This window comes from Fusarium vanettenii (assembly GCF_000151355.1).
Source record: "Fusarium vanettenii 77-13-4 chromosome 1 genomic scaffold NECHAsca_1_chr1_3_0, whole genome shotgun sequence".
Classification (NCBI taxonomy): Eukaryota; Fungi; Ascomycota; class Sordariomycetes; order Hypocreales; family Nectriaceae; genus Fusarium; species Fusarium vanettenii.
In genome coordinates, this window is record NW_003315881.1 from 1,177,752 (window position 1) to 1,203,064 (window position 25,313).

Below are 25,313 nucleotides of genomic sequence, written 5' to 3' on the forward strand. Positions count from 1 at the left end.
AATGCTTCACAAGGAGAGAACAGGAGCAGCAGATATGAGCAACGACGACGGCAAAAGACTGAAAACGGCACTAGAAGCGAGCTGCGGTGTAGAGAAGGAGAGGGAGAGATGGAAGAGAGGACGATATCTCAAGACGTGCAGAAAAGGACGGAGTGAGTTGAGGTCAGGGCAGGGTGAACACAAGCGTCGCGCGATAATCTAAGGTAGAGACCGCGGCGGCCTCGCAGGGCTCGAAAGGTACAAGCCAACGGCACCTTCCTTTGGACTTGGTGGAGCTCCTGCCGAGTTTCCATTCTCTCCAGTGGACGACCAAAGCCAACGGTTGGAGCAAACGCCAGCGGAGCTTTCACTGGATTGGTTACCTAGGTACTCCGACTCTTTTTTACTCTCACCACCACAAGGCCCGGTAGTGTAGTGCAGTACTTTGCAGACCCTTGGCCGCAGGGCTCCAGGCCAGGTACCGGCAAGCTCCCCGCCCTGCATTCTGATACAGCGGGTGGGTTGCAGTGGATCGTTAGTGGACGGCTTGCCTGTGGTACCTAGGACTGGACTGGACAGACTGCCACGGCCGGCCTGTCTGTGGAGGCCCACCAACAGCACAGTAGACTTTCATGGGTGTAGGTGGCCCAGCGCGAAACCAAGACAATGGGAACCAACAACTGGCACCTCATCGAGGCCCAGAAACTCAGGGCGGGCTTCTATGGATTGGACCCAAGGCTTCTGTGCATCTGTAATGTGCCTACTGCACTGTACATTACTGCAATGTGATGTTGGCTGTGAAGGAGCCGAGCCCCTACCACTCGTGCAGAGTCGGCAATCAATCCTCCATTCATTCTTCATGGATGTCAATGGATCCATGGATGGAGATGGAGGGACACAAAATGCCGATACATACAGATGCGCTCGGCCTGAATGGATGTTTTACACCCCATCTCATTACAGCCCGTGGTACAGTGCACCACGTAACTGAACACTGGATCCCGATCTCCTCGCTCGTCGGGATAATATTTAGTGTCTCTCTCGAGTCTCCCCATTGTGCTGTGTGGCTGGGGCCTCCCCTCCAAAGGGTTTCCAATGGATGTTTCTTAGCGGATGAAGATGCGACATTGGTCTTAAACACTGCATTGGCCGGCGAGAGCAGGAGAGTCGCGAGGACCAAGCAATGGATCGAGGTCGTTCGGTCTCTGTCTCCCCTTGACAAGCCTCAGGGGTTCACACCGATCCAATCCATTTCCACCCTTCACGGTAGCGACCTCGTCTCGCGGCCACGAACCGTTTCGTGTGGCAGCCGATCCGTCAGCCTCAATTCCATCCGCTTGGCCAGTTCGTCCAGTACCGCGAGCCGAGCCCAGATGGCGACATGCACTGTGGCATTGATCCGCGACCTGCTGTGCTCTGGGACATGCAATTTGTTGCGTTGCTGCTGGTTCCCTGCGATGGGATAGGATGGGCAATATCTTGTGCAGAGAGAAGAACCCCGCTGGGCGACGGATGGACTGGACGTGATGTGGTTCAATCTGCCGCCTCTGTCGCCAGATATTGGGGACAATCAATCAATGATTGATTGCTAGATATTGGGTGCCCCAAGATCCATATCCATCCATCCCAATGTTACCCCGGGCCGTCTGCAAGTCTTGCCGTCCCCTGATGCTGTGCTTCCACCACCCCTTTTTGTCCCCTACCCATTTCGTTTCTTCTGTCGTGGCCTTTCTCCCCCCTCTGGCACACACATCTCGATCACTGTGAAGTGTCCAAAAGGTGGGGGATATCTCGTCATGTCATCCGTGGCTGTCTGTCCATGGATCCAGTGATGGATGGACCGACTTCGTGTCCTAGCAACGGGTTTCTATTTCTATTTCCATATTTCCATCCAGGGACCGCCTCTCGACCCCAGTCTGTCAGCGACTCGGTCCCTCTTCCCTCGCTTCTCTTCCCCTGCCGACCCCTGACTTGTTCCGCCATGATCCATGATCTGGGTGATGATGGGCTGGGTGTGCCCTGGTCCTGGCTGGCTTGTCCCGCGCTCGGAAGCTGAGGCAGATGGGTTGCAAAAATTTCCCTCTCTTCCATCCATGCCATCCCACCGTTACCGGTATTGCCGGAGATAGAAAGAATGAGGGAAAATTTCCTCTGTCTTTGATTACCCTGTCTACCGATTCTCCAGACTCCAGACGACGTGGTTGTAGATCCGGGGTCCCATGCTAATCAGCCAATTCAATCGATCGTACCATGCCATGCCATCTGGACAGCAGCAGCAGGCCTGGGTTGTCACATTTTTTGTTTGTATCGCGCCAGGTTGCCTGGCGACCGGGTCCTCTCCGTGCTCCCCGTTCCTGCGTCGTGCTACAGTGCTGCTGCTGCTAGAGCTTGTGACGATGGTGTTGTTGCTGCCGCAACTTTGATAACGATTGTCCTCTCCTGCAGCACAGCGTCGCTTTCTGTAAGCCACATGAAATCATCCTCAACTCACCTATCCCACCCTTTGTCTTTAACGGCCGCATACCCCTCGAGATACCGTGCTTCCATGCCTCGTACCTGCGCAAGCGGGCGAAACTCAATCCACTTGTTCTCCCGAGTAGGCAAGCTGAGAAGCAAGGGGCTCATGTTGGCCATGGAGGTGGAATTCAGTTGATAAGACAAGAAGGGTACTTGGCTTGGCCCCCGGCATTGCTCTGCTGTGTACGGAGTACGGAGAATTCTACTCCTATTTCGAACACATTATCCACCGCACATCAGAGACATTTGGACCAGACTTGACCATGCCACAATTCTTCCCTCCCTATCCATTGACAGAGGAAGTCTCTTGTTGTAACCTCTGGTGCTTCAACTTGTCGAGACACTCGCGCTCAGACCTCGAAAACAGTGCCACACCCTTTGCGAGTCCCTGGCGCCCGCCGGACGCTAAAACCAGCGCCTTACCCAATCGGGACCAGCTCCCGAGCTCCCTGAGCCACTATTTTAAGCAACAGCCACAGAAATCGATCGGCATCAGGGCGATCTTGTGGCTGTGTTACTCTCCATCTCCATATCTCGACTTCAGGAAACCACATGCATCGCGATAACAGGCGCGACGTGAATGGTCAGCCCACGATCCATCAAAATGGTCGTAGGGAAGAAGCGCAAGCTTGGCCCCGAAGACACGTCAAGCACACCAAAGAAGAAAAGTTCATGCAGTGACACGCCTGTGAGACGCGATCTCTTGGAGCGCTGCTATGCTAGGGTCACTACACTAAGAGAACATGTTCTCTCCAGCTTGCCACGAGGTTCCCGTCTTCGACGCAAGAAAGTGGCATCAATCGGCCAGGGCGACAATATTGGAGAAGTCGAGAGTCAATTGTCACAACTATTGGATTCGTCTCTTGTTTGTTTTCGTGACCAAGCTCGCGACAGCGATGACACGCGATGGGAGCAATGGCTTGTCTTCTCGCAAAAAGAAGATGAATCTTATGTTGGCATTTCGGATGGAATCGCCGGGTCGATGTTTTCACAGTCAGAGGTCCGTCTTCTTTCCATTCTTTTTGTCTTCTCGTGCTGACTTTGCTTCCAAGATTGTCGACTTTGTCGTGTGGCTCCTGTTCTCTAGAGACTTGAAAGCTGGACGACGTCCGAAACATTTGCTTTGCGATGGCTTCAGAAAATCAGCTGGACCAGGCGATCAGGGAAATACAAGTATCCCAGGACTCTTCAGCCTCTACCCCAACTCCCATGTCAAGGCGCTTAGGGAAGCTCCTTGGCCGCAGTTGCTGGCACTCCTGGGCCGAGCTGGCGAGAAGATCATGATCGACTTGCTTGTTGATACTTCTGTTTACGTCAATGTACAGGCGGGCTTCAACAATTACTACCAGCTCACTGGTAAATAGCTCCCTTTGCTTTCCCTGTTTCACTGTATTGATCTCCCTAGGTGTACCGTTGTCGGAGCTTGATCTTCCCGGGGGTAACGTATCACTTGGAAACGGATCTCCCAGTGAATGCCGAAAACCTGCAGATATCACATTGGTGAGGAGCAGAATATTCTATGCCAAGCCGTCTCTTACTTCTCGAGGCTCAATCCAACCTGGCTACAAGCACATCCGTAATTCTATCCTAGTGTTTCGTCGAAGAACCAACGCCACTGACATTGCGTAGATGTTCTGAACAGATACCCTCGTGTCCAGGATCCAAGTGATCCTCAGCAATCTGATCAAAATGTTCAGCGACAGCACATGCTTAAAATCATGATGTACATGTTTCCTCGTCAGTTTGGACTACACAACGTCTTCACTTCGCAGGTGGATTTCTCCAAGACCTCTCAAAAGTTCCAGGACTATACGTTGAGAGAGGAAGAAATCGCGCCAGCTTTCCAACCAAAACCTGGACAGACTGGCATCCAGATGCCCAAGCTACCCAAGAGGCTTCGTGGCGACTTGGAGCAACTGGTTGAGCGTCTGCAAACTCGCCATGGGCGTTGCTCATACGTTGAACTTTTGCGACATTATTGCCCCTGTGTCTTTGATAGACCCCATCGAACTCGGAAACCGAGGATAGAGAAAGATTCCATCTCATCTCACAAGCCCAAGCAGTCACAACTCGTGTCAACAGCTTCGCGCCGAAGGAGGGCATTCTCCCAGAAGCCCCTTGAAAAGACATGGGCAGACACGCAACTTCCAGCCTTGCCAGAATGCAAGTCTCTTGTTGACCTCGCAACTCCAACGTCTCAGGTCTCGGCATTTTGTCAAGCGGTGTTGTCAAAAATCATCCCTCACAAGTTCTGGGGCGATGAAGACGTTCAGAAGCATAATGAATCAATGATAATGCATAAAATTGATCATTTTGTTAAACTGAGGCGGTTTGAAACCATGTCGCTGCATGAGATGTCACAAGACTTGAAGGTAGGTAATCTTCTCGACAACTGGCTTCAACTCGCTAACCCTTCAAGATCCCAGACATAACCTGGCTTCAGCCTCCAGGCTCCGCAGGCCAGAAGCCAAGCAAAACGGACACTGCAAAGCGACATGAGATTTTTCATGAACTTCTTTACTTTGTGTTTGATTCCCTTCTGATACCCCTAATTCGTAACAATTTCTACGTCACTGAGTCGAATACCCACCGATACCAAGTCTTCTACTTCCGCCATGAAGTCTGGAAGCACATCGCAGAACCTGCCATGGCAAGTCTCAAAGCGGATATGTTTGAAGAGGTCAAATTGGACGAGGCATTGGCTGCCCTCCAATCAAGGCGGCTTGGCTTCAGCCAAGTTCGTCTGTTGCCCAAGGGTGACAAACTCCGCCCCATCATGAACCTCAGGCGAAGGGCTCTGACCCGAGGGGCTTCGAAAACCCTGGGACCTAGCATCAATACTATATTGGGCCCGGTCCATACGTTGCTAAAGCTGGAAAGGGTCAGTGAGGTCACTATCACTCTGAAGCTAAGACTAACTATAGACTTTAGGACACCAATCCCTCGAAACTAGGGTCCACCATGTTCTCCGTGAGCGACATCTACACCCGGCTGAAGCGCTTCAAGGAGTCCCTTGGACCCCATCATGATAAGTTGTACTTTGCCAAGATCGATGTCAAGGCTGCTTTCGACACAATCCCTCAACCTGCAGTTATCAAGCTCATGGGCTCCATACCAAGCCAGGACAAGTACACCATCATGAAGCACGCCGAGGTCAAGCCCGGCGAGCGGGCTCTGCTCGAAGGTGAAAAGTCCTCATCCAAAGCCATCCGACGATGGCACGCAACAGCCCTGGCCGAGGGTGAACCCTTCAACTTTACCGCACGGCTCGAGAGGGATCTAGCAGGAAAGAAGAAAAACACCGTTTTTGTGGACAGTGCTATGCGAAAAACTCACAGCGTTGGCGAACTCCTGCGCCTCTTGACCCAGCACGTTGAGCAAAACCTAGTCAAGGTCGGCAAGAAGTATTACAGGCAGAAGATAGGCATCCCTCAGGGATCTGTTCTGTCGTCGTTCCTGTGTAACTACTTCTATGCTGATCTTGAGGCCCAATATCTGGGCTTCTTAGCCTCGCCTGACACCCTTCTCTTGCGACTCATTGACGACTTCCTTCTCGTGACGCTGGATCAGGACAAGGCTGTCAGATTTGTCGACACAATGCACCAGGGTGTCCCCGACTATGGCGTCGTGGTCAACCCGGCAAAGACCTTGGTCAACTTTGACATGTCGCATGATGGCGCTCCTGTTCGCAAGGTTGATGGTCAGGCAGGCTTCCCTTACTGCGGAACTACCATCAACTGTCAGACTCTGGATATTACCAAGGACAGACAGCGTGATGCTCATCTTGGTAAGTCTGAATTCCTTATGGATCCTCTACGATATCATGTAAGGACACTGCTTACGCTTAAACAGACGTGTCTGCCTCACTTACAGTTGACTTTGGTCGAACACCTGGCCAAAACTTCCAGCGCAAAGTGCTCAATGCCTTCAAGATCCAGTCTCATCTCATGTTCTATGATACATCCCACAACTCAACACGAACTGTCCTCACATCGCTCCAAGGGGCGTTTGGAGAGACAGCCAAGAAGATGTGGGCATACCTCCGCTGTCTTGGCAAATCAAAACAGCCCAGCAGCGAGCTGGTAGTCCGTAAGGGTCCTAATCCTCCTGCTGTGAATCTTTTTATTGATTCTGTCCTTAGGAACCATCATGAAGGTTATTGATGTTGCTTTTCTTCTCCTGACTAGCAAGTCTCGGACAATGCGGTACCCAGAGTATAAATGTGACGTTCGCAAATCACAAGTTGCACTGTGAGTAGTCCAGACCTTGAAAATAAATGTGTACATGTTTCCTGACCAAACCAGTGTGGCCTGCTTGGCATTTCAAGAGGTGTTGGCGGCGAAGCAGAGTAGATATCAGCCAGTTGTGGCCTGGCTACGCAAAGAAGTGGACAGACTCGCTTCTGGAAAGCAGTATGAGAGTCGCTCGAGTTCCCAAACGCAATAAGATGAAGCATAGAGATTCTTAACTGGACCATCCAAGAGGGTTTGCTTGGTCTGTCCCGTCTAGCAAGAAACCCTAGTCTATAATACCCGAATACCCATCTGTTTCTACCCAGCCATCTATGAACCTTTTTGCATACGTCCAAACACCTTTATGCGACCTGTTAACCTTGAGAGACATTCCTAGTAAATCACATCTGCAAACCACTCTTCCACCAGGTCTTGTCTGAATGCCAGAAAGGAAACATTTCTCTGTTCCATCTCCACCAGTGGTCGTTTGGATGACCAAACCCTAACCACCGCAGCGGAGAAATCGGCACAGGCTCCAGGAGCCAGAGTCCTGTAGATGCAATGTCGTCCGTAAAGAATGGAGCAGTCAAATATAGCCAGGCCAGAGAGGACACCAAGTTGAATACCTGACGAAGCCGTCGTGGAGTGCCGGGCAAGTATCTATCTATGGCATGGTTCACAGCATGCTGCAGGATAATGCCCGGGGGTTGAAGGAGAAAGAAGCATGGGGAGCGCCAGATTTTGGTGTCTCGCATACAGGAGATGCTCCCGGCGGCGTGAAGGAGGCCAGACTGGAAGAACGAGACATACATGGTGATGACCTGGGTGAGCACTGTCTTCTTGCTGAGATAACCCCGATCAACCAGATACTTTGCGGGAGCAACGAACTGGAGACGGAAGGTCTGATGCCACCACGAACCCCACCAGCCAGCTAGACCCCTATCGAGGACCTGGGAGAATGAGCCGAAGATGGAGGTGTATTGCCAGAGCTCACCACGTGCCGGGAACAGAGAGCTGAAGGCGAAGTACTGGTACAAGTCGTGGAGGTTGAACATGGCCTGGATGGGGGCAAAGATACCACCGAGGCTGAAGAGTTCCCGGTACAAGAGGAGAAGCCACGGTGGAAAGTGACTCAGGAAAGGGGGCAGCTCGAGCCCATGATCAGGGCCATAAATAAAGTATGGGTCCTTGATCACAAATACGGCCAGGAAATCAAGCAAGGCATACATGACGGCGACATTGCGAATTCGCGTCCATACGAACTCTGCTTGGGTGAGGCTGCGCTGGTATCCGCTTCTTGAGACAATAGGCATGCCCTCGAGAGACACGGGATCTCCGTCACGGACACTGTGAGGAATATTGGGTCTGGGAACCGAGGCGATGGAACAGTTCCAACCTGTCGAGGTATCAGAGAAGTTCTTGATGAATGCACTGTTTTCTAAAGCAAAGACTTACCTATCTTTCTAAAGTTGGTGGCAAGATCAAAGGTCCAGTTGAGCCTCTCACCAAACGAACCGTTTTCGGGAAAGGTTTGCCAGACACAGCCCGAGTCCTTAAGACTGTTGTGCTCTCCGTCGTCTTTGGCGCCGGGGACAGTCCCTAGCTTCCGTTGTCGTAATCCGTCTTCCTTGGAGGATCCGTTTGTTTCCCTGACATGATTCTTGGCCGTTCCGTTCATCTTGGTCGAGTCCTTTGTAACTTTGACAGCTCTGGCATAGTTTGACTGTGGATCAGTCCAGACGAGGAGGTTCAGAGTTGAGAGGATGCCCCAGATGCCCATTAGCCCAGAAGCGTAAGCACAGGCAACGTTCATGCTTGACATGGTGCGGATTATGTTGATGTCAAAGGCAACAACGAATCCGACAATGAGCCATCGAGAGCGGTACAGCCATGGCCGGTTTCTGTGGGGGATAGCAAGATAAACTGGAGGTAGGATGAAAGGCCCGAGGAGACAGTATGGGAGGACTAGGGGACTTCGAGTACCCTCAGCAACTGCGCGAGCAAAGGCCTCCCTATACTCTATTCGAGCGAGATCCCCAACATTTGGTAACAGGGTCATGTTGCGGATATATGGGTTGCGGTTGGGTTGGGGTTAAAGTTGACGACAAGGGTCAAGGTTACGTTGGTGGCAGCCAACGTTGCCCTGAAGGAGCTGCTTTTCTAGAGTTGTGCGATCTGCGCCTGAAGCTATTTCATGACGCGGATAGTCGACGGCTGGGGATTTCTTGGAACTATGCTCCGAACTCGGGCAAAAGGACAAACGTCGCGTAGTACAGCCACAATAAAAGCCTCGTTCAAGATAGGATAGAAGCGAGTACTATGCTCGTCAAGAGCGTCTCAAAAGAAAAACAAGGGAACCGAATCAAGAAGCAGGCTATGAAAGGGTCATTGATCGGGGCCCGATTTGGTGATGGTGATGGGTGTGGAGAAGGATTTTTGGGCCAGAGTGAAGATCTGGGACAAGAGACGGGACTCAGGGTCACACGGTCGATGACAGAGCGAGTCACTAGGGCCTGCCTTCCGAGCCTAGCAGCAGGTCTAGCAACTGTACATGCTTTTCTGCCTTACGCCGTCTCACTAACGGATGAATTGCTTCTTTGTCCAACGTCAGCGGAAGCACCAGTAGGCTGAGGCCGCGTCTTGCATCGTCAGAACGAAGAGAAACTTTTCAGTGGACGTTTAGTGGTCTTAGGGTCTTGGAGGGCGCCACAGCTCGGGCGCTGGGCAATAACCTACCTAGGTATGCATGGACCGGGGTCGTGCTTGCCGCGTCTGTCTGTTCAGGCCCGGTTTGTCAAATCTGGAGGAAGGTGCCACGAGGATATTGTTGTAGGTGAATATTCCGACCAAGCTTGTGAATATCATCATCTTTCATACCAAATAATTCATTCCTTTACCTGGCCATGTCTTTCGTCCATCACGGCGAACTATCAATAGAGAAGCTACAATGGGGCGCTTACGACACAAGTCGATTGCCGCCCGCCCCATGATCTACAGCATCTCAACGCTCATTCGGCTGGTCGGACTCGGACTCCCGCCGCATGGACCGGACTCCTCACAGGGCTGATGCCTCAATGCGACCCCAGGCATTATAACTAATCGCCAGCCGGAAGCGGTCAGGCGCTTGAGTCGCCTGAAGATCGGAACCTTGTCTCTCTCCTTCACAAGCTATCGTTCTAATCGAGTCCCAGGTGCTGACGAACAAGGATACAATCTCGCCTCAATCCTTCCTGGCCTTTTTAGGCTGTAGCTCGAACCATTAGTCATAACCCTTTCAGCCTTCCTTTCCTTCGGAGAGAATGCGCCGCGTAGGCACCTAGGCGCTCAAAGAAAAGCACCCGACGCCCGACACCTTGTGTTATTGATATCAGCAACCCCTCTGAGTTGGTCTAGAACCAGCGCAACATCTGGCCAAACATGGCATCTACTGCAGTTGCACAGACTGCTGACTCCGTGCCCAAGCATCGGGCATGCGATGAGTGCCGTAAGTCCGGGATAGTGGCCGCCGCTCAGCTCGGAGACTTATCAGTCATCAGGTTCCCGAAAACTCGCCTGCTCCAAGGAGCCCGACGGATGCTCCCGTTGCAAGAAGGAGGGGATTCTATGTCACTACTCCCCCCAAAAGCCAATGGGACGTCCTCGAAAGAGACGACATGTGGAGAGTGAAGCCCCCCTACCGCCTGCTCAAGATGTGTCCGGACCTGGAACTACAGGCTTGACATTTGCCTACGGCTTCCAGGACCAAGCTCATGATTATCCACCCTTGTCCTCTGGCGGTTTTGACCAGGGACTCGGCTTCTTAGACGAGTCTGCCTCTTCAAATCTCGAGTTCTGGGACTTGTTGCCCAACAACTATCTCGATACACTTCCTACAGATCCCCAGTTACTCCAGCACGATGCACCGTCAACCCAAAAGACCTCTGGGGGTCCCCAATTGACTCTCAGTGGTGTAGACCTTCTTGGAACTATCAATTTTGACGAACCCGATGTTTCGCAGGCCCTCATATCCAAGGACCTCAACGCATCACTGCAGCAATACATGGCCGACCAACTCAGTCCCCGGCAGACACATGACAGTTCGAATGCCTCTACACCGCCTGACACACTTGGAAGTGACCACGGCACATCGGTTGGCTCCGTTGATGACAACGCTACGATACCACCACCTTCCTCGCTGCGTTCTGTTCCCACTGTGGTCTGCGGGTGTCTATCATCGCTCTATCTTGCGCTGGACTCTCTTACTCGCCTTCCCGATGAGGTTGTACCGGCTATGCGTGTTGCTCGTAACGCATCCAAGGTCGCTTACGATGTTATTCAATGTTCTACCTGCTCCAAACCCCTGATTGATGAGCCGACGAAGCCACCCCCAATCCAGTGCTTTCAGAACCTCATGCTTCTGGGCACGCTGGTGCCGTCTGCGTGCAACGCCTACGCTACCATTCTCGAGATGGTCGATGCCGAGACAGCTGCTGCAAAGAAACATGGGCGATCATTCTGGTTCTCCTTTAAGGACATTGGCGGTCTATGGGGGTGTATCGGCGACAATGGCGGCTCATGTCCTGTCATTGAGAATTACAACAACAAGAACATGGAGCCTGATATGTGGAGGCTTACCATTCGCGGGCTCCTCCGCTTCGATGTCTACGGAATGGACGGAACGGGCTCGAACGTACCGAAGAGCCAGCGATTTACGCACCCGGGACTCAGAGATGTCGTCAAACAGCTCGAGGAACGGAGTCGCAAGCGCCATGAAATCTTGGATGCCCTCATAGCTGCTGGTCACCCGCATGACGGAGTGTCTGGTGTCATCTACCCTTCGAAGCCATGCACGCCAGAGCAACGCACCTGCGTCAGGGTCCTGGAGACTGCTCGTATTGCTCTGGAAAACCTCGTGATTGCCTGATGCCGTCACGAGCTTTACTCTATGAGCATTCATAATACATGAGCATAAGATTGATGGTGGACGAGTATGAAGGTGGATGGTATGTTTGTTTTTTAAGCATTCAGGTGCTCGTTCGTTTGGGACGGTACTATGGAGTTCTCTTTGAGTTATCCACACACAAAGGGTTGTTGGATCGGAGTTTGGATCTACTTGAAAGTCTTTTGTACTGATGAAACAAGTCCTGTCACTCAATCATGATTTAATATGATACCTGCTTTCCGCAGCTTGCTGTGCTTCTTGACAAACATACCCGAATGTATCAAGGTCCAACAGGGTCACACCCGATAGATCGTTGTGTTTTGTAGAATGGGGTTGACCAACTTTGTAGGGCAAATCATATATGACCATCTGTGTGATTCACATTTCAAATTTGTTTCATTCTTTCAAGAGGTACACACTAGCCCAATAGCCGTATCCAAGACCTTGCCAATGCATGTCCCAAAAACCGTGCAAAAACTCATATCGCCTTGACTGGAATTGTCCCCAATCGTATGCCCATGATAACGCCTTACATGCAGACTAAGATTTCTCAACCATGACTCCCCACCTTGCCACTCATTTCATACACCAAATAGCAAAAAAAAAGTCGCTGGCATTTGTCATATTCCCTTCATTGGATGTTCAATCGTGATCCTCCACCATACCGAGAACGTCGAGCTCGGTATGGATAATGCGTTCAAACTCCTGACGATCGATACCCGAGGCGCGGGCAAGCATGTACAGACTGCGAATGCTACGCGAGACATGCTGCTTAACGCCAAACTCGTTCTGTTCCTGCTTGCCGGCTGAGGCTTCAAGCTTGGCGACCGTTTCCGACCCGTTGGAGCTGGCGCTCGAGGCTGGGCGCGGGTGCAAGAGAGCAGCGTGGCGTTCAGAGTCATCCCCGCTTCGGGTTGGGCTTGAATCACTCTTGTCAAGCTCGGCCAGTGTCCATGCCCCTTGTGTCTCGTTAAGTTCTGTGGCTTCGGCAGAGTCGTGCGTCACGACCCGTCCAAGCCCAAGGGGTGGAGCAATCTGCTTTGCCGCCTCTTCCTCGTCAGGATCGTGATTGTCCATGGCGGGCTGGACAGTGTCGTACTGCGCAAAGTATGCGTCCTCGGCTGAAGACGTATGGTGGTCCCCAGCTTGAGAAGTTGGCATGGATGGGGGAGCGGGTGAATGCTTCTGGGCGGGTGTGCGAGCAGGTGTTGCATCATATCGTGCCCAGTAATCGTCGTCGTCGTCCTCATCTTCAAGACCGCCATTCGGGACGTGTAAACTGTGGCTGTGGCTGGTCGCACTAGTTGTTTGCTTGGCCGCCTTCTTGGCTTGGGCCTCTTCAAACTGGCGCTCAGCCTCTGCAATGTTGGAGACACCGCCAAACTGCGAGAACGGAGAAGGCTTGTCCGCGGTAGTCACCTCGCCAACCCTCCACCCGTCACCGCCGCCTTCTTGGTCGCCTACACAGTAGACGAGCTGAAACGCCAGGCCAAGATTGGAGAGGGCGACCAAAGCCTGCAGAGTCTCTTGGTCGACCCGGCGATAGCGGATCTCAGCATCATAATCCCAGTCTACCTCGACCTCTCCAGATACAGGGTGAGGCTCAAGACTGCCGCCCTGGGCAATCTGGGTAAGCTCAGGCACCTTGGACGTGTCGTAGCAGAGAAGGCGCAGCCATGGCTCGGTACTTGAGGAGGACAGGATATTGACTCGTTGGCGAAGGATGGGAGATAAGAGAGGCAGAATGCCAATGGCTGGCTGCTTCGAGATCGCGGCTGGTGGAATGGCAGGGAGAAATGGTGCCAAAAGCTGCGCAGTGTCTGGAGGAGGAACTGGGGTGGTAGCCATTGTGAGAGTCTGTGGCGGATTCGAGAAAGAGCTTGGTGGTGCAAGCTGGGAGTCGTCGGGTGTTATGGTGGCAGCGATGCCTCGTTCGGTCGTCGCAATAACAGATCGAGATCGTGATCGTTCGAACCAGGTGGCCAGGCTTCACGTGTAACTCTGTGCCGTCGCTTCGGTCGGACCGCGGCGATGTGGTGGATAGCTATCCAAGGAGCTACCTCGCCAACACGTGCAAAGAGGACGGACAAGGATTTGATGGAGTCGTTCCGAGTAAGACAAGTTGAAGGGGAAAGGGGATGAAATATGGATGAGAGATAAGGGAGAAGAGTGCGGGAGAGGGAGGTTAATAAAGAGGGAGGAAGAGAGCCGGGAGCAGAAGGTAGAGGATCGGAGATGCGGCAAGTTGCATCAGCGGGCAGTTGCCATCAAGTGACGTGCCTTCCAGTTGTTCTAGTTCTAGGCTCCGGCCCCGGGATATCGTCCGTGTGTGCGGGCTGGGACTGAATTACAGCGAGTACCGGCGGGCCAGCCAATGGGAACGCCGGAGAAAGCAACCTCCCAGTTGAAATTCCGGCCTTCAGGGACTCGGAGCAATGGAAGCTAACGCATTGAGGGGTGCAGTGAGGCTGAGGAGGAGGACCACAGTTCGTGGGGTACTGTAGGTACGTAGACGCGACGGTTGAAGAAGCCCCACGTGGTGCCGTCACCGGTTGAGCTATGCTGCTTTTATGTTGTAGGCTTGTTGTTGTGTTTAAAAAGTGACTATTTTCTTAATCAATTGAAATGCGACTCTATAGAGCCAATGCGTTTATCATTGAGTTGTCGTTACTTCAAGTAGATGGAAAAACACCTCCAGCCTCTACTGTGCCTCACTGTGCCTCGCCTGCTTCACTTGCCTCACTGAGAGATTCAACGCCAACATCTGCTGAAATTGGTTGGTTCCAGCGGCCCGAGTTTAGTGGAGCTTCGCGACGCTTTCAAATCGCCCAGCCTTGCAGGGTTAGCCCGTGTACAAAAAGGTCCACTCAGTTAGGAACCTGACATAAAAGCATCGTGTGACTTTGGCACAAGCCTCTGTACAGAATGAAGGTTTTATTCTGACTGCCCTCCTTTCTTAGTACACGGTAGCACAAGTATTTCTTGAGACCTGCATGCAGGGTTCGTTCTAGAGATCTCAACCTCGGTCCGGTGCAGGGGCTTACGAGCGATCGATGGATATTAAACCCCCCCAACAGCCGCCATCGGACCTCAACATGAAAAAAAAATGGCTTGAAGATACATGTCCGACTTGACTTGTCCGGTTGGGAGGCCGCTCTGCCTCTAAGAGCGAGAGATATGCCTGCTTCCATCGAGATCAAGACAAGACAACCGAGTGCACCGCCTACAGCCGCCTCCACCCGTCCACTCTGAAGTGACCATGTCGTCACTGAATCGTCGGAGTGAGCGGGCGGGTGACACTGAAATTTTCGGCGCAGGTGGCCACGGATTTCAATTCCCGTGACGATGACGGCCTCAACAACACAAACATGCAAAAAACATCTTACTAGGCTTTGAACTCTGCATGGCATTCATCACAGCTGTCATGTATTGCTTCATCTAATAATTCACGATATTTACCCGCCACATATTAGCCGTCTCGTGCATTCCTTCCGCTTCGGCACAATTACCCCGACGTCCCTTTGTTCGGTCATCTTTCGACCCTTATCAGTAACTTTCAGGTCTTCTGGGACATCGTCCTCAGCAACTTCGACAACTCTTCATCACCAGCATCATCGCTCGTTGCTCGGATCGCTTGCACATATTGCAGAGCGCTCTTAATACCCGTACCGTCCATTGATCTATTTGCGCAGAGCCACGGTCCGACAGGGCCTAGGCCGCGCGAATGTCGCACAAAGAAGGCCACCTCAAGGATGAGGTAGATATGCCAGTTTTACGCTTCCTCTAACAGAAGTTGACTTGGTGATCAGGGCTCCAGACTCCAGACTGTGTCTGCGGGTGCGATAGCTGGTCTGGTCTCTCGGTAAGTCCTCGCCAGCTCCCGCCAGTCGAATAAGTAAAGGCTGATTAATGCTATCTAGCTTCGTCGTCGCTCCCCTCGACGTCGTCAAGATCCGCCTCCAACTTCAACCTTTCTCCCTCTCCGATCCCCTCGCACCTTTGCGCGAAGCTCCCGCATACCGAGGAGCGTTTGCGACTCTACAACACATCCTCAAGCATGAAGGAATCACAGGCCTGTGGAAGGGAAACGTCCCTGCCGAATTGCTATACGTATGTTACGGCGCAGTTCAGTTCACAACCTATCGCTCGACGACCGTCTTTCTCCAAACCGCATTCCCGACACGCCTACCCGATGCCGCCGAGAGCTTTATCGCCGGTGCCGCTTCCGGTGCTGCTGCAACCGGTGTTACATATCCCCTCGACTTGTTGAGAACACGGTTCGCGGCTCAAGGACGTCATCGCATTTACCGGTCGTTGAGAAGCGCTATCTGGGATATTCAACGTGACGAGGGTTGGAGGGGGTTCTTTCGGGGCATTGGACCTGGCCTCGGCCAGATTGTGCCTTTCATGGGCCTCTTTTTCGTCTCATACGAATCTCTAAGGACCTCCTTAGAAGGCTTGCATATGCCTTGGGGTAGCGGAGATGCTACCGCGGGTATGATGGCTAGTATTCTAGCCAAGACGGCCGTGTTCCCCCTCGACCTGGTGCGGAAACGTATCCAAGTCCAGGGTCCATCTCGAAATCGATACGTGTATGAGAACATACCGGAATATTCAACTGCGCGGGGAGCGATTCGATCTATCCTGCGAACCGAGGGCTTTCGCGGTCTTTACAAGGGCCTGCCTATCAGCCTCATCAAGGCGGCGCCGGCGAGCGCTGTCACTCTTTGGACTTATGAGCAGACGATGCAATTCATGCTTGGTTGGAATTCAGGCGCCGAAGCGGTCATTCGGGAAGAATTATAGACAAAAAGTAATCTCATAGAGTCATCATGATAGCCATCAATCATACCCAATGCTTGCGCAATACGATCCTCCATTTCTTGTCTTATCCGTCTCTTTAGTTGGCGCTCTTAAGCTCGGCGTTCTTTGCGTCGGCTCGCTCAATGCACTCCTCAATAACCTGCCAAAACTTGGCAGTGTCGACTCCGCGAGGAATCCTCACACCCTCTTCTCCTGGGGGAAGAAGCTTGGCCAACGTGCGTCCCGTCTGCTTTCCTGCCTTGGCCTCATCGAAGGTACCCTCTGTGATGACAGTCACCTCGAATCGCTCATCGTGCTTCGGAGGCTCGCTGTGCTTGGCATCCCATTCGAAGAAGGGGATTTCGTTCTCGGTGCCAATCAGCACAGCGGCAACGGCTATGGGATCATGCAGGGGAGGTCCAGCGGTGATGCCAAAGGTGTCACTGTGATTGTCAATTTCAAGTCGTACGAGTATCATGGGAACTTGACTTACGCATATGTTTGCGCAAAGAAGTACAGAAGCTCAACAAGCATGGTACGCAGAGTTGTCTTTCCGGGTCCGGTCTTTTCGGCTTCGGGCCCGTATAGGAGCATCTCTCTCACCTCAGGAGTTGCCAGCACCTGATGGCTCAGATCTAACGGCACAATCGTGGTCTTGGCCGCGATCTCTTTGGTATGTAACACTGTCGCGGCAGCCTCTGGGTCGACGAGAATGTTGAACTCGGCCCAGGGTGTGTAGTTGCCGATTCTGGGGTGGCCGTCAACCTCACCGAGGGGCGCATCCGAGAATCCCTCGCCGATGGAGCCACCCATGAGACTCACGCCCTTGACATGGCTGATGAGCTCCGGGTACTTGCGGAAGAGGGCACCGACGTTGGTCAGGGCGCCGGTGGCGACGATCCATGCGGTGCCGGCGGCCTCGGCGCGCAGGGCCTCCGCCATGGCCTCAACGGCCGGGACGGAAGAGGGCGAGACAAGTGGCTTGGGGAGCAGATCGGTACCGTCGAGGCCAGAGTCGCCGTGAATGTCTGTTGGCGCATGAATGGCAGGGCGCTCCAGGGCCTTGTCTAGACCGACGTAGAGTGGGATGTCATACCTGCCGATGGCGGTGAGGAGTGAGGCGGCATTGTGAGTAGTGTTTCTGCGCGATAAGGACAGGTTAGGAGATGAGGAATTGTGAGTGAAGCCTTCGTTGCTCCGACGTAAAGCCCAAGGACGTACTCAAGAGGTGCATTGCCAAAGATGGTTGAGATGCCGAGCAGTCTGATGCTGGGGTGGTACGCAGCGAGAAGGATGGCGAAAGCGTCCTGCGAGGTTGTTAGTGGTTGGTCACTCAGACAAGATGGACGCCACCGAGAAGCGAGTGCCAGGGGAGCAAGAATGCAACTGAATCTTTGTCGCTTATCTCGATACCAGGCCGCAACCCAGCTCGATCTGAGATGCCCATGGCAGCTTATACGTACATCATGGCCTGGGTCGCAGTCCAGCCAGACGGGGATCTGAGCTTCGGACATGGTTCTAGGTGATAAGAATGAGGCGGGTGAAGACGGGTAGGTAAATAGAACGAAAGTCACGGAAGCAAGTGTATCTAAGAGAAAGAGAGGATATCTTGTTCACACGCAACCATATGTTTCTTAGATTAAGTTGGAGTTGCGACGTTTCATCAGACCAGGGGCACTCTTCACCTTCCCTTCTCAATCTGACGGAGCTTATGGTGGGGTTTGCCCCTCACTTGTCCTATCGCTCGCTGGGTCTTCCAAGCAAACAAAGGCCTTTTGTGCAACAGTGCACGCCCAACGTGGTCCACTGACTCGACTGATAGCATCAAGTTAGGATTACAGTAACTGCTGATTGAGTCTTAGATGTTACCAATGACGGATTGATACATGGCACTGGCAGTATGGACGGGTATTATGCGGGGATGCTCAAGATGCGCCAATCTAGCTGGCCTGTTATTAGCCACGCCATGCATGGGATGTTTCATGACACACAACTCCATCATGACTTCTTCCGCTGCTCCATAACCCGCAACACATCGGCGGCACTGTTGGCGTCGCCCTTTCGCTTCTTCGGTCCTCGTTTTCGCTTTGATGGTCCACCTCGAGCTTTACTCTCACCGTCATCATCCTCCTCGCCCCAGTTCGAGAGCTTGACCTTGCTATCCTCAAAGTCCTCCTCATCAGCAAAACGACTGGTACCAAAGCCCATGTCGAGATCTTCATCGTCACGATCTGCCATCTGGAGGAGCTTCTTGCGTCGCTCGTCCATCGCCTTGGCTCGCGCATCTTCATCCTGGTCCTCCTCATCAGAATCCGCATCGCCCTTGTCCTTCTTGATAGGGTTGATAGCAGCTGCTCGCTTGATGGCTGCCATGATGGCTGGATCCGGCATTGACGGCGCTTTGCTCTGTTCTTCAGATACAAGGCCAGTCCTGGCGCCCTGGAAGTAGTTCCGTGGTGCAGCTGGTGCTTGAGGCTTCGGTGGTGGAGGCATAGAATTGTCGGCAACTTCGCCTTCTTCTTCATCTTCGTCTCCCTTCTTTTTCTTCGACTTCTCATCGTCTGAATCTGATCCATCCATGCCTGCCAGCGGATCGTAGTCGTCACCTACTCCCTCAAAGATGTCAACGTCTTCCTCCTCTTCTGGTTCTTCCTTTTTGCGGTATTCCTCCGGAACTTCCATTCCAAGCGGCTTTGCATCCTTGTCCGGCATTAAGAGACCAGCCCTACTAGCCTCGGCTTCCTTCTCATCCCCGGGTTGAATCTTGCGGACCTTGCGCTTCTCGTGCCCGTCCTCGTCCACAATGATCAACACCTCTCTCCCTTTGCTGTCACGCTCTATTCGTGATCCGGCCTTCTGCTTTGCTCCAATCTTTTTGAACCTGTCTCCCAGAGCATTTTCCTGCTGCGCCTTGGCTGCCTCTCTTGATGCCTTCAGCTCGGCCAGAATTTGATCTCGGGTTCGCTTCTTCCCAGGCGCAAGGGATACTGTCGATAATTGACCCTTCTTCTTTTCGGTCTTCTCCTTGGCGACAGCTTGAACTTCCTGCCCTTCAAGTTGATCGAATTCATCGTCGACGTCCAGCTCGGGCTCAGCTTCTTGGTCCGGTTCTTCCTTATTCTCCCCATAAATATCGTCTCCGCGCCGAATCTTCTCTAGTAGTTTAAAGTCGAGGCCCTTTACCAGATGGGTGCTCCCTAGATCTCCGCCCGCAATCTCGAATCGTCGCTTTTCAAAGGTTTCTTGGTCAATCTCCTCATCTTTGAGCTGTTGTTCAAGCTCCTTAAGTTTCTCGGCGCGATCATCTTCTGCGTCTTCTTCGCGTTCTTTCGATCGATCGACGTATCCAGAGGCGAGTTTGACGCCCTTGGGATCATAAGACTTGAATTTCTTCTGAGGTCGCGTCGCCTGGTTTCGCTCGGCGAGCTGTCGCGCAAAATCGGCTTGGGCACCCCCTAGAGAGCGTCTATCATTATCGCGTCAGCAAGTTGATAAGAACAAAATTGAAGCCACTCACGGTGTCATTGGGATACTCGATCGTTGGCGCGAACCCAGCGCACTCCCACCAGGAGTAGATGATGCGGCCGTAGATGCGCCATCTTTGCTAGCAGAACTCTTTTTCGAGTTTGCGTGAATAAGCTTCCGGAACTGTTCGTTATTCATAGCAGCGAAAGAGCAACGAGAGAGTTGCTAAAACCAAAAAGAGGCTGGGTTGACAGCAGCAAAGTGATGAATGGAAACTGGTGTTCAGCCTTGCGATCTGTGGCTGACACATGTGGCGCAGCAGACTCAGGTCACGGGTTGTCGTGTTCAAAGGCGCGTCCACGTGCTCCACTTTACGCGGTCAACATCACTCACGCATCAGCTCTCCATGTAACTGAGAGCTTCACCGACCTCCATGACGAACACGTGCTCATCAAGGAACAGTCGCATTATCATGGTTGTCAAGCTTTTCCATATGCCTTCATTTCGCGAGAGCTCCATGTGAAGGCAGGGCAAATCTTGAGGCAAAGCATGAGCACCACCCACAATCGAGGCGCGCACCCCTACCCACCAACATCAACCTGAACTCAGTCGCCAGGCTTTTATCGCATCACGAGGTTCAAGATGGGGAGCGTTCTCGATAAAAACTCCTCTCAAGTGAGGAAGCGCATTGAATCTCACACCTTTGATGATGAAGGCGGAGAGGAGTACGATGCCAGTTCCTTCAATGGTTTCGGCGACTACTTTAGGCGCAAGAAGATCAAACTCCAAAATCTAGATGCCGACATCCGCGAGTCATCAGACAAGCCTCAGATCTTCAAAGGCATCGTCGCACACGTCACTGGCTACACTCAACCACCTTTGCATGTGTAGGTGATAGCCCATAACTCCTATTCTGAGTGAAGCTCACAGAACATAGTCTTCATCGCGAGATTGTGCAGCATGGCGGTGGATTCCTTCAATATTTGGACTCCAAGACTATGGCAACTCATATCATTGCCTCAACACTGCCTCCCAAAAAGTCCGTCGACTTTAGTCGATACCGGATTGTCAAGCCCACATGGATCATGGAGTCAATCGAGGCCGGGCAGCTCCTCCCTTGGTCAAATTATCGTGTCCTGGACGAAGGACCTAGACAAAAGGTACTCAAGTTCGACAGCAGTAGCGGTCTCACGCAATCAACTCCCCGTCCAAAACAGGGCTACCGGGAACAGACGGACGGCAGCTTTTACACCAACCAGCTTAAAGCCGCATCACTACCCAGCCAGGCGCTCAGTGAGCTTGCCGAAAAGGCGCAAACTCCAGTACGGCCACCAGCCGGTGTTCCGCCTATTACGCCAAACACAATGGATACCGATAGTCCATCTTCTGAGAGGCTAAGCACGCCTCTGGGGCGATTATCACGAGAAGCGTTGCCACCAGGGTCGAAAGATGCTGGGTTTGCTGAAGAGGACCTAGGTGCGGCGGTAGCAGACAGTCCCTCTGTGTCTGCAAAGCAAACCAAAGCCCCAGACACATCAAAACCAATGACTTCAGAGGAGCACAATGCATGGTTGCTGTCTGATCCTCGGTTACGAAAGTCGTCAACCGCCAACCCCGATTTCTTGAAACAGTTCTATTCGGAGAGCCGGTTACACCATCTCTCCACCTGGAAAGCAGAGCTAAAGTCGAAGATGCAGCGGCTCGCTGCAGAAAAGGGTCTTTCAGGTGTCAAGGTCAAGAGACGGCCTGGCTCAAGACGATATGTAATGCATGTCGACTTTGACAGCTTCTTCTGTGCGGTTTCCCTCAAAAAGAACCCCGAGTACATCGATAAACCGACAGTTGTCGCACACAGCACAGGATCAGGATCCGAAATCGCAAGCTGCAACTATCCAGCCAGAGAATTCGGTGTCAAGAATGGCATGTGGATGAAGTCGGCGCTTGAAAAGTGCCCCAACTTGAAGGTCCTGCCATACGACTTTCCAGCGTACGAAGAAGCAAGCCGCCAGTTCTATGAATCGATCATGAGCGTAGGCGGCTTGGTACAAAGCGTCAGCATTGATGAAGCTCTAGTCGATATCACTTCCATCGTAATGACGAATACCGGTTCTCAAGGCACTGGACAAGACGGTGGGAACATCGGCAGAGAACGAGATATGGCAGACAGCCTTGCCAGAGACCTTCGTGAAAAGGTCAAGTCGCAGACGGGCTGTCATGTTTCCGTTGGAATTGGCGCAAATATCCTACAAGCCAAAGTAGCTCTGAGGAAAGCGAAACCCGCAGGGCAGTACCAAGTGAAACCGGAGGAGCTGCTTGATCTGATTGGAGACCTGAAAGTTGAGCAGCTCCCTGGAGTCGCTCGGAGTATTGGTGGGAAACTCGAAGAAATCGGTATCGTTCACGTCAAAGACATGCGAGATTTATCAAAAGAGCGTCTAACAACAGTGCTTGGCCCAAAGACGGGCGAAAAGCTCTGGGAATACGCCCGTGGTATCGACCAAACGGAGGTCGGAGAGCAACCACCACGCAAATCGGTTTCAGCAGAAGTCAGCTGGGGCATTCGATTTGTCAACCAAGCAGAGGCCGAGGAGTTTATATATAACCTCTGCAAAGAACTCGAAAGGCGACTCTTGAACGAGCAGGTCAAGGGCAAGCAGTTGACCATGAAGATCATGAGAAGGTCGATGGATGCGCCTCTTGATCCAGCCAAGCATCTAGGTCACGGCAAATGCGATACCTTCAACAAAAGCATCACCTTTGGTGTTCCCACCAACAACTATCAAACCATTGGCAAGGAAGCCATTGCAGTACTGCGGTCCTTCAAGTTCAGTCCCGGTGATCTTCGTGGGCTCGGAGTACAAATGACGAAACTCGAAGCTATCAAAGCGAATGCAGGGGCACCGGATGGAAGTCAGAAGAAGCTTGTCTTTGCTACTTTTGCAAAACCGTCTCCGGCCAGGAAGCCTTCTACGACAGAGCAGATTGATGAGATGGACAGCCCAGAGAAGCCAAAGAGTACACCAAGTCGCGAGGTCCACCTGGACCCGATTGCGGATGATCCCTTGACACCTCGAAAGCAAAGGATACACCCTGCCATGGCCCTTGCGAGGGCCAGTCAAGATGATGCGAAAGCAAAGACTCCTCTCAATATTTCCGGGACTCAGTTTATCATCCCAAGCAACGCAGATCCCTCGATCCTTGCGGAGCTGCCGAGTGACATCCGCAGTAAACTCATGGCACAAAAGTCTAGAACAGCCGAGGTTCGCGCTGAGTCTCCCGCATCGAAGTCGAGGTCCCAGAGCCCGATGCCGCTCGACATGATGCCATCCCAAGTCGATCCTGAGGTGTTCAATGCACTGCCCGATGATATGAAGGCTGAGGTTCTCGCTACCTTCGGGCAACAGCCAAGGCAGACCACGCCACGTCAGTCCCCCAGGAAGGACCGCACTGTCCAGCCAAAGAAGCCCAGTACACCTACGAAACGAGGTGGTGCGAGAGGCTTGTTTAGCAAGGCTCAGCGGCAAAAGGATGTCCAAGCTGGTCTGATGCAGACCAACCCCCGAGCTGCGGCTTCTGTGGGTGACGCTTTCGAGGAGGAAATCGAAGAACTCGACCCAGAGTTCCTCTCGGAACTACCAGAAGACGTGCGAAAAGAAGTAATTGCTGATCATCGGCGCCGGAAACTGGCCCAACAATCAGGGCTTGATGCTCCTTCGCGGATGCACAATACTCCCGACCCTGAGGGGCTACTACCAGGTGGCCAGCGTAGAATTCAGTTCGCCCCAGTGCCACGCAAGGTCACGTTTCCAGGTTTAGGGGTGAGTTCTACTCGAGAGGTCAAAGACATGCTAGACGCATGGCATGGCGAGACGAGGAAGGAAGGGCCTCACCGGAGAGATGTTGAAGTTCTGGAAAAGTTTCTTGTGCGAGTGATTCAGGAAGAGCGCGACTTGGAGAAGGCAACCAAGTTGGTCAAGTGGTTGGATGTGATTGTGGAACAAGATGGCCGAGATGGAAGAGGCCAGGAGTCTTGGAGACGGTCAGTTCAGAGTGTCAAGGATGCTGTTCAGGGTGCAGTCAAGCAGCGAGGCATGGCTCCTCTGAAGTTGTAAAGATTATGACCAAGGTAATGGTGTAAGTCAGGATCGTGAATGACAGGATAGACATGACGGTATACCCCTTTATTATTAGACATTGCTGTTCTATATTTTTTATACAAGTCGAGGTTTTTTCGACCTTTATCTCTGATCTTAAAAGAACCATGCAGCCAATACGGCAGTGAGTAACAATAGCCATGGTGCCCTTGTTATGGCTGCCGAGTCTGGTGCATCACCCCCTTTTGACAACTCGTATACGCTCAACTTTAATGGACCACCGCAGACTTGAGAAGAGTTTCCCTCACATGGATTCGTGCAGTTATCGTCGTGAAGCTTCTCTGAAAGGGCAGACAGATACGGGGCGCACCAACATTCCCTGGAGAAGTATGTTAGTCAAGAACGTCAACCTCTAGCAGTGAAGCTGCTCACCGTGACCATTCAAGTCCAGCAAATGCATACTCGGTGCCATTGAAAGTGCAAAATTCGAGACACATAGGTACCGTCATCTTGCCCGCTTTGACAAGATGGGTACCACCGGTGAGGGCACGTTCCTCAGCAGAGTCTTTGATGTCGGTCGTCTCGTTGTAGCAGCCATAGTATTTGTACTTGCTGGACTCCTTATAGATCTTTGGGTCTTGGCTCCCGGAATCTCGGATGGTAAGAGATGTGACGTGGCCGATGAGGAGAAATAGGATAGCAATAATGAAAGGCGGTAGTCTCGACATTTTCAACAATATTGGCAAGGAGCGTGGAAGCCGAGTTAGCGGAGGTGTTGCAAAATGATTGTAACAAGCACAGCAGATGACGAATGACGGCACAGAACAGTGCTACACCACCACTGGGAGACAATACGGCAAAGGGGATAGGAACAAAAGGAGAGAAGACTTTTTTTTTCGGGTAGGCTGAATCTCTTTACATCTTTTCTTAAAGTTTCGTCCATGTTTGGTGGCGGAGGATCCTATACGCGGCACGCGTTGACAGGAATGAAGGGAATGGAAGTGACGGATTTAGCCAACGGGTTGCCCGAGGGTTGGTCTACACTTCTAACTGGAGAAGATCACCTCGTTTCATCCATTGGAAAAGACGCCCATTACTATGCAGTTCCTAAACCGGGTTATATGTGAGACATGAGACGGAAGAGACAGCCACTGTAGTTGATCAAGTGGCTTCAAGGTCAGCCGGTTCCGTCTTGACACCTTATCTACGGAGACGCCATGGACTATCAGTCAAGCCATTATATCATATCAGCCAACTCATATCAATAAACTCTTGAACTGATCCGTGCAGCTTCTAGAAAGG

General features: G+C 52.3%; 7 protein-coding genes across 7 annotated transcripts; 3 read left to right on the forward strand and 4 right to left on the reverse strand.

Moving 5' to 3' along the window:
- Positions 1–7,129: 7,129 nt before the first annotated feature.
- Positions 7,130–8,787, reverse strand: NECHADRAFT_31316 (uncharacterized protein; the record flags this gene model as incomplete). The annotated part of the gene is made up of 2 exons (XM_003054173.1): positions 7,130–8,124; positions 8,184–8,787. 2 exons carry the CDS (start codon positions 8,785–8,787, stop codon positions 7,130–7,132), a joined length of 1,599 nt encoding a protein of 532 aa, XP_003054219.1.
- A 1,358-nt stretch (positions 8,788–10,145) lies between these two features.
- Positions 10,146–11,631, forward strand: NECHADRAFT_74715 (uncharacterized protein; the record flags this gene model as incomplete). Its single annotated transcript, XM_003053454.1, has 2 exons — positions 10,146–10,212; positions 10,265–11,631. 2 exons carry the CDS (start codon positions 10,146–10,148, stop codon positions 11,629–11,631), a joined length of 1,434 nt encoding a protein of 477 aa, XP_003053500.1.
- A 660-nt stretch (positions 11,632–12,291) lies between these two features.
- On the reverse strand, positions 12,292–13,497 carry NECHADRAFT_74716 (uncharacterized protein; the record flags this gene model as incomplete). The annotated part of the gene is made up of 1 exon (XM_003054174.1): positions 12,292–13,497. One exon carries the CDS (start codon positions 13,495–13,497, stop codon positions 12,292–12,294), a length of 1,206 nt encoding a protein of 401 aa, XP_003054220.1.
- A 1,904-nt stretch (positions 13,498–15,401) lies between these two features.
- Positions 15,402–16,455, forward strand: NECHADRAFT_74717 (uncharacterized protein; the record flags this gene model as incomplete). Its single annotated transcript, XM_003053455.1, has 3 exons — positions 15,402–15,406; positions 15,467–15,511; positions 15,570–16,455. 3 exons carry the CDS (start codon positions 15,402–15,404, stop codon positions 16,453–16,455), a joined length of 936 nt encoding a protein of 311 aa, XP_003053501.1.
- Positions 16,456–16,549: 94 nt separating this feature from the next.
- NECHADRAFT_74718 (uncharacterized protein) lies at positions 16,550–17,966 on the reverse strand (the record flags this gene model as incomplete). The annotated part of the gene is made up of 4 exons (XM_003054175.1): positions 16,550–16,895; positions 16,946–17,593; positions 17,674–17,759; positions 17,916–17,966. The coding sequence occupies 4 exons, from the start codon at positions 17,964–17,966 to the stop codon at positions 16,550–16,552; spliced, it is 1,131 nt and encodes a 376-aa protein (XP_003054221.1).
- A 484-nt stretch (positions 17,967–18,450) lies between these two features.
- On the reverse strand, positions 18,451–19,977 carry NECHADRAFT_74719 (uncharacterized protein; the record flags this gene model as incomplete). Its single annotated transcript, XM_003054176.1, has 2 exons — positions 18,451–19,918; positions 19,970–19,977. 2 exons carry the CDS (start codon positions 19,975–19,977, stop codon positions 18,451–18,453), a joined length of 1,476 nt encoding a protein of 491 aa, XP_003054222.1.
- Positions 19,978–20,559: 582 nt separating this feature from the next.
- NECHADRAFT_74720 (uncharacterized protein) lies at positions 20,560–24,029 on the forward strand (the record flags this gene model as incomplete). Its single annotated transcript, XM_003053456.1, has 2 exons — positions 20,560–20,804; positions 20,855–24,029. 2 exons carry the CDS (start codon positions 20,560–20,562, stop codon positions 24,027–24,029), a joined length of 3,420 nt encoding a protein of 1,139 aa, XP_003053502.1.
- Positions 24,030–25,313: the final 1,284 nt, after the last annotated feature.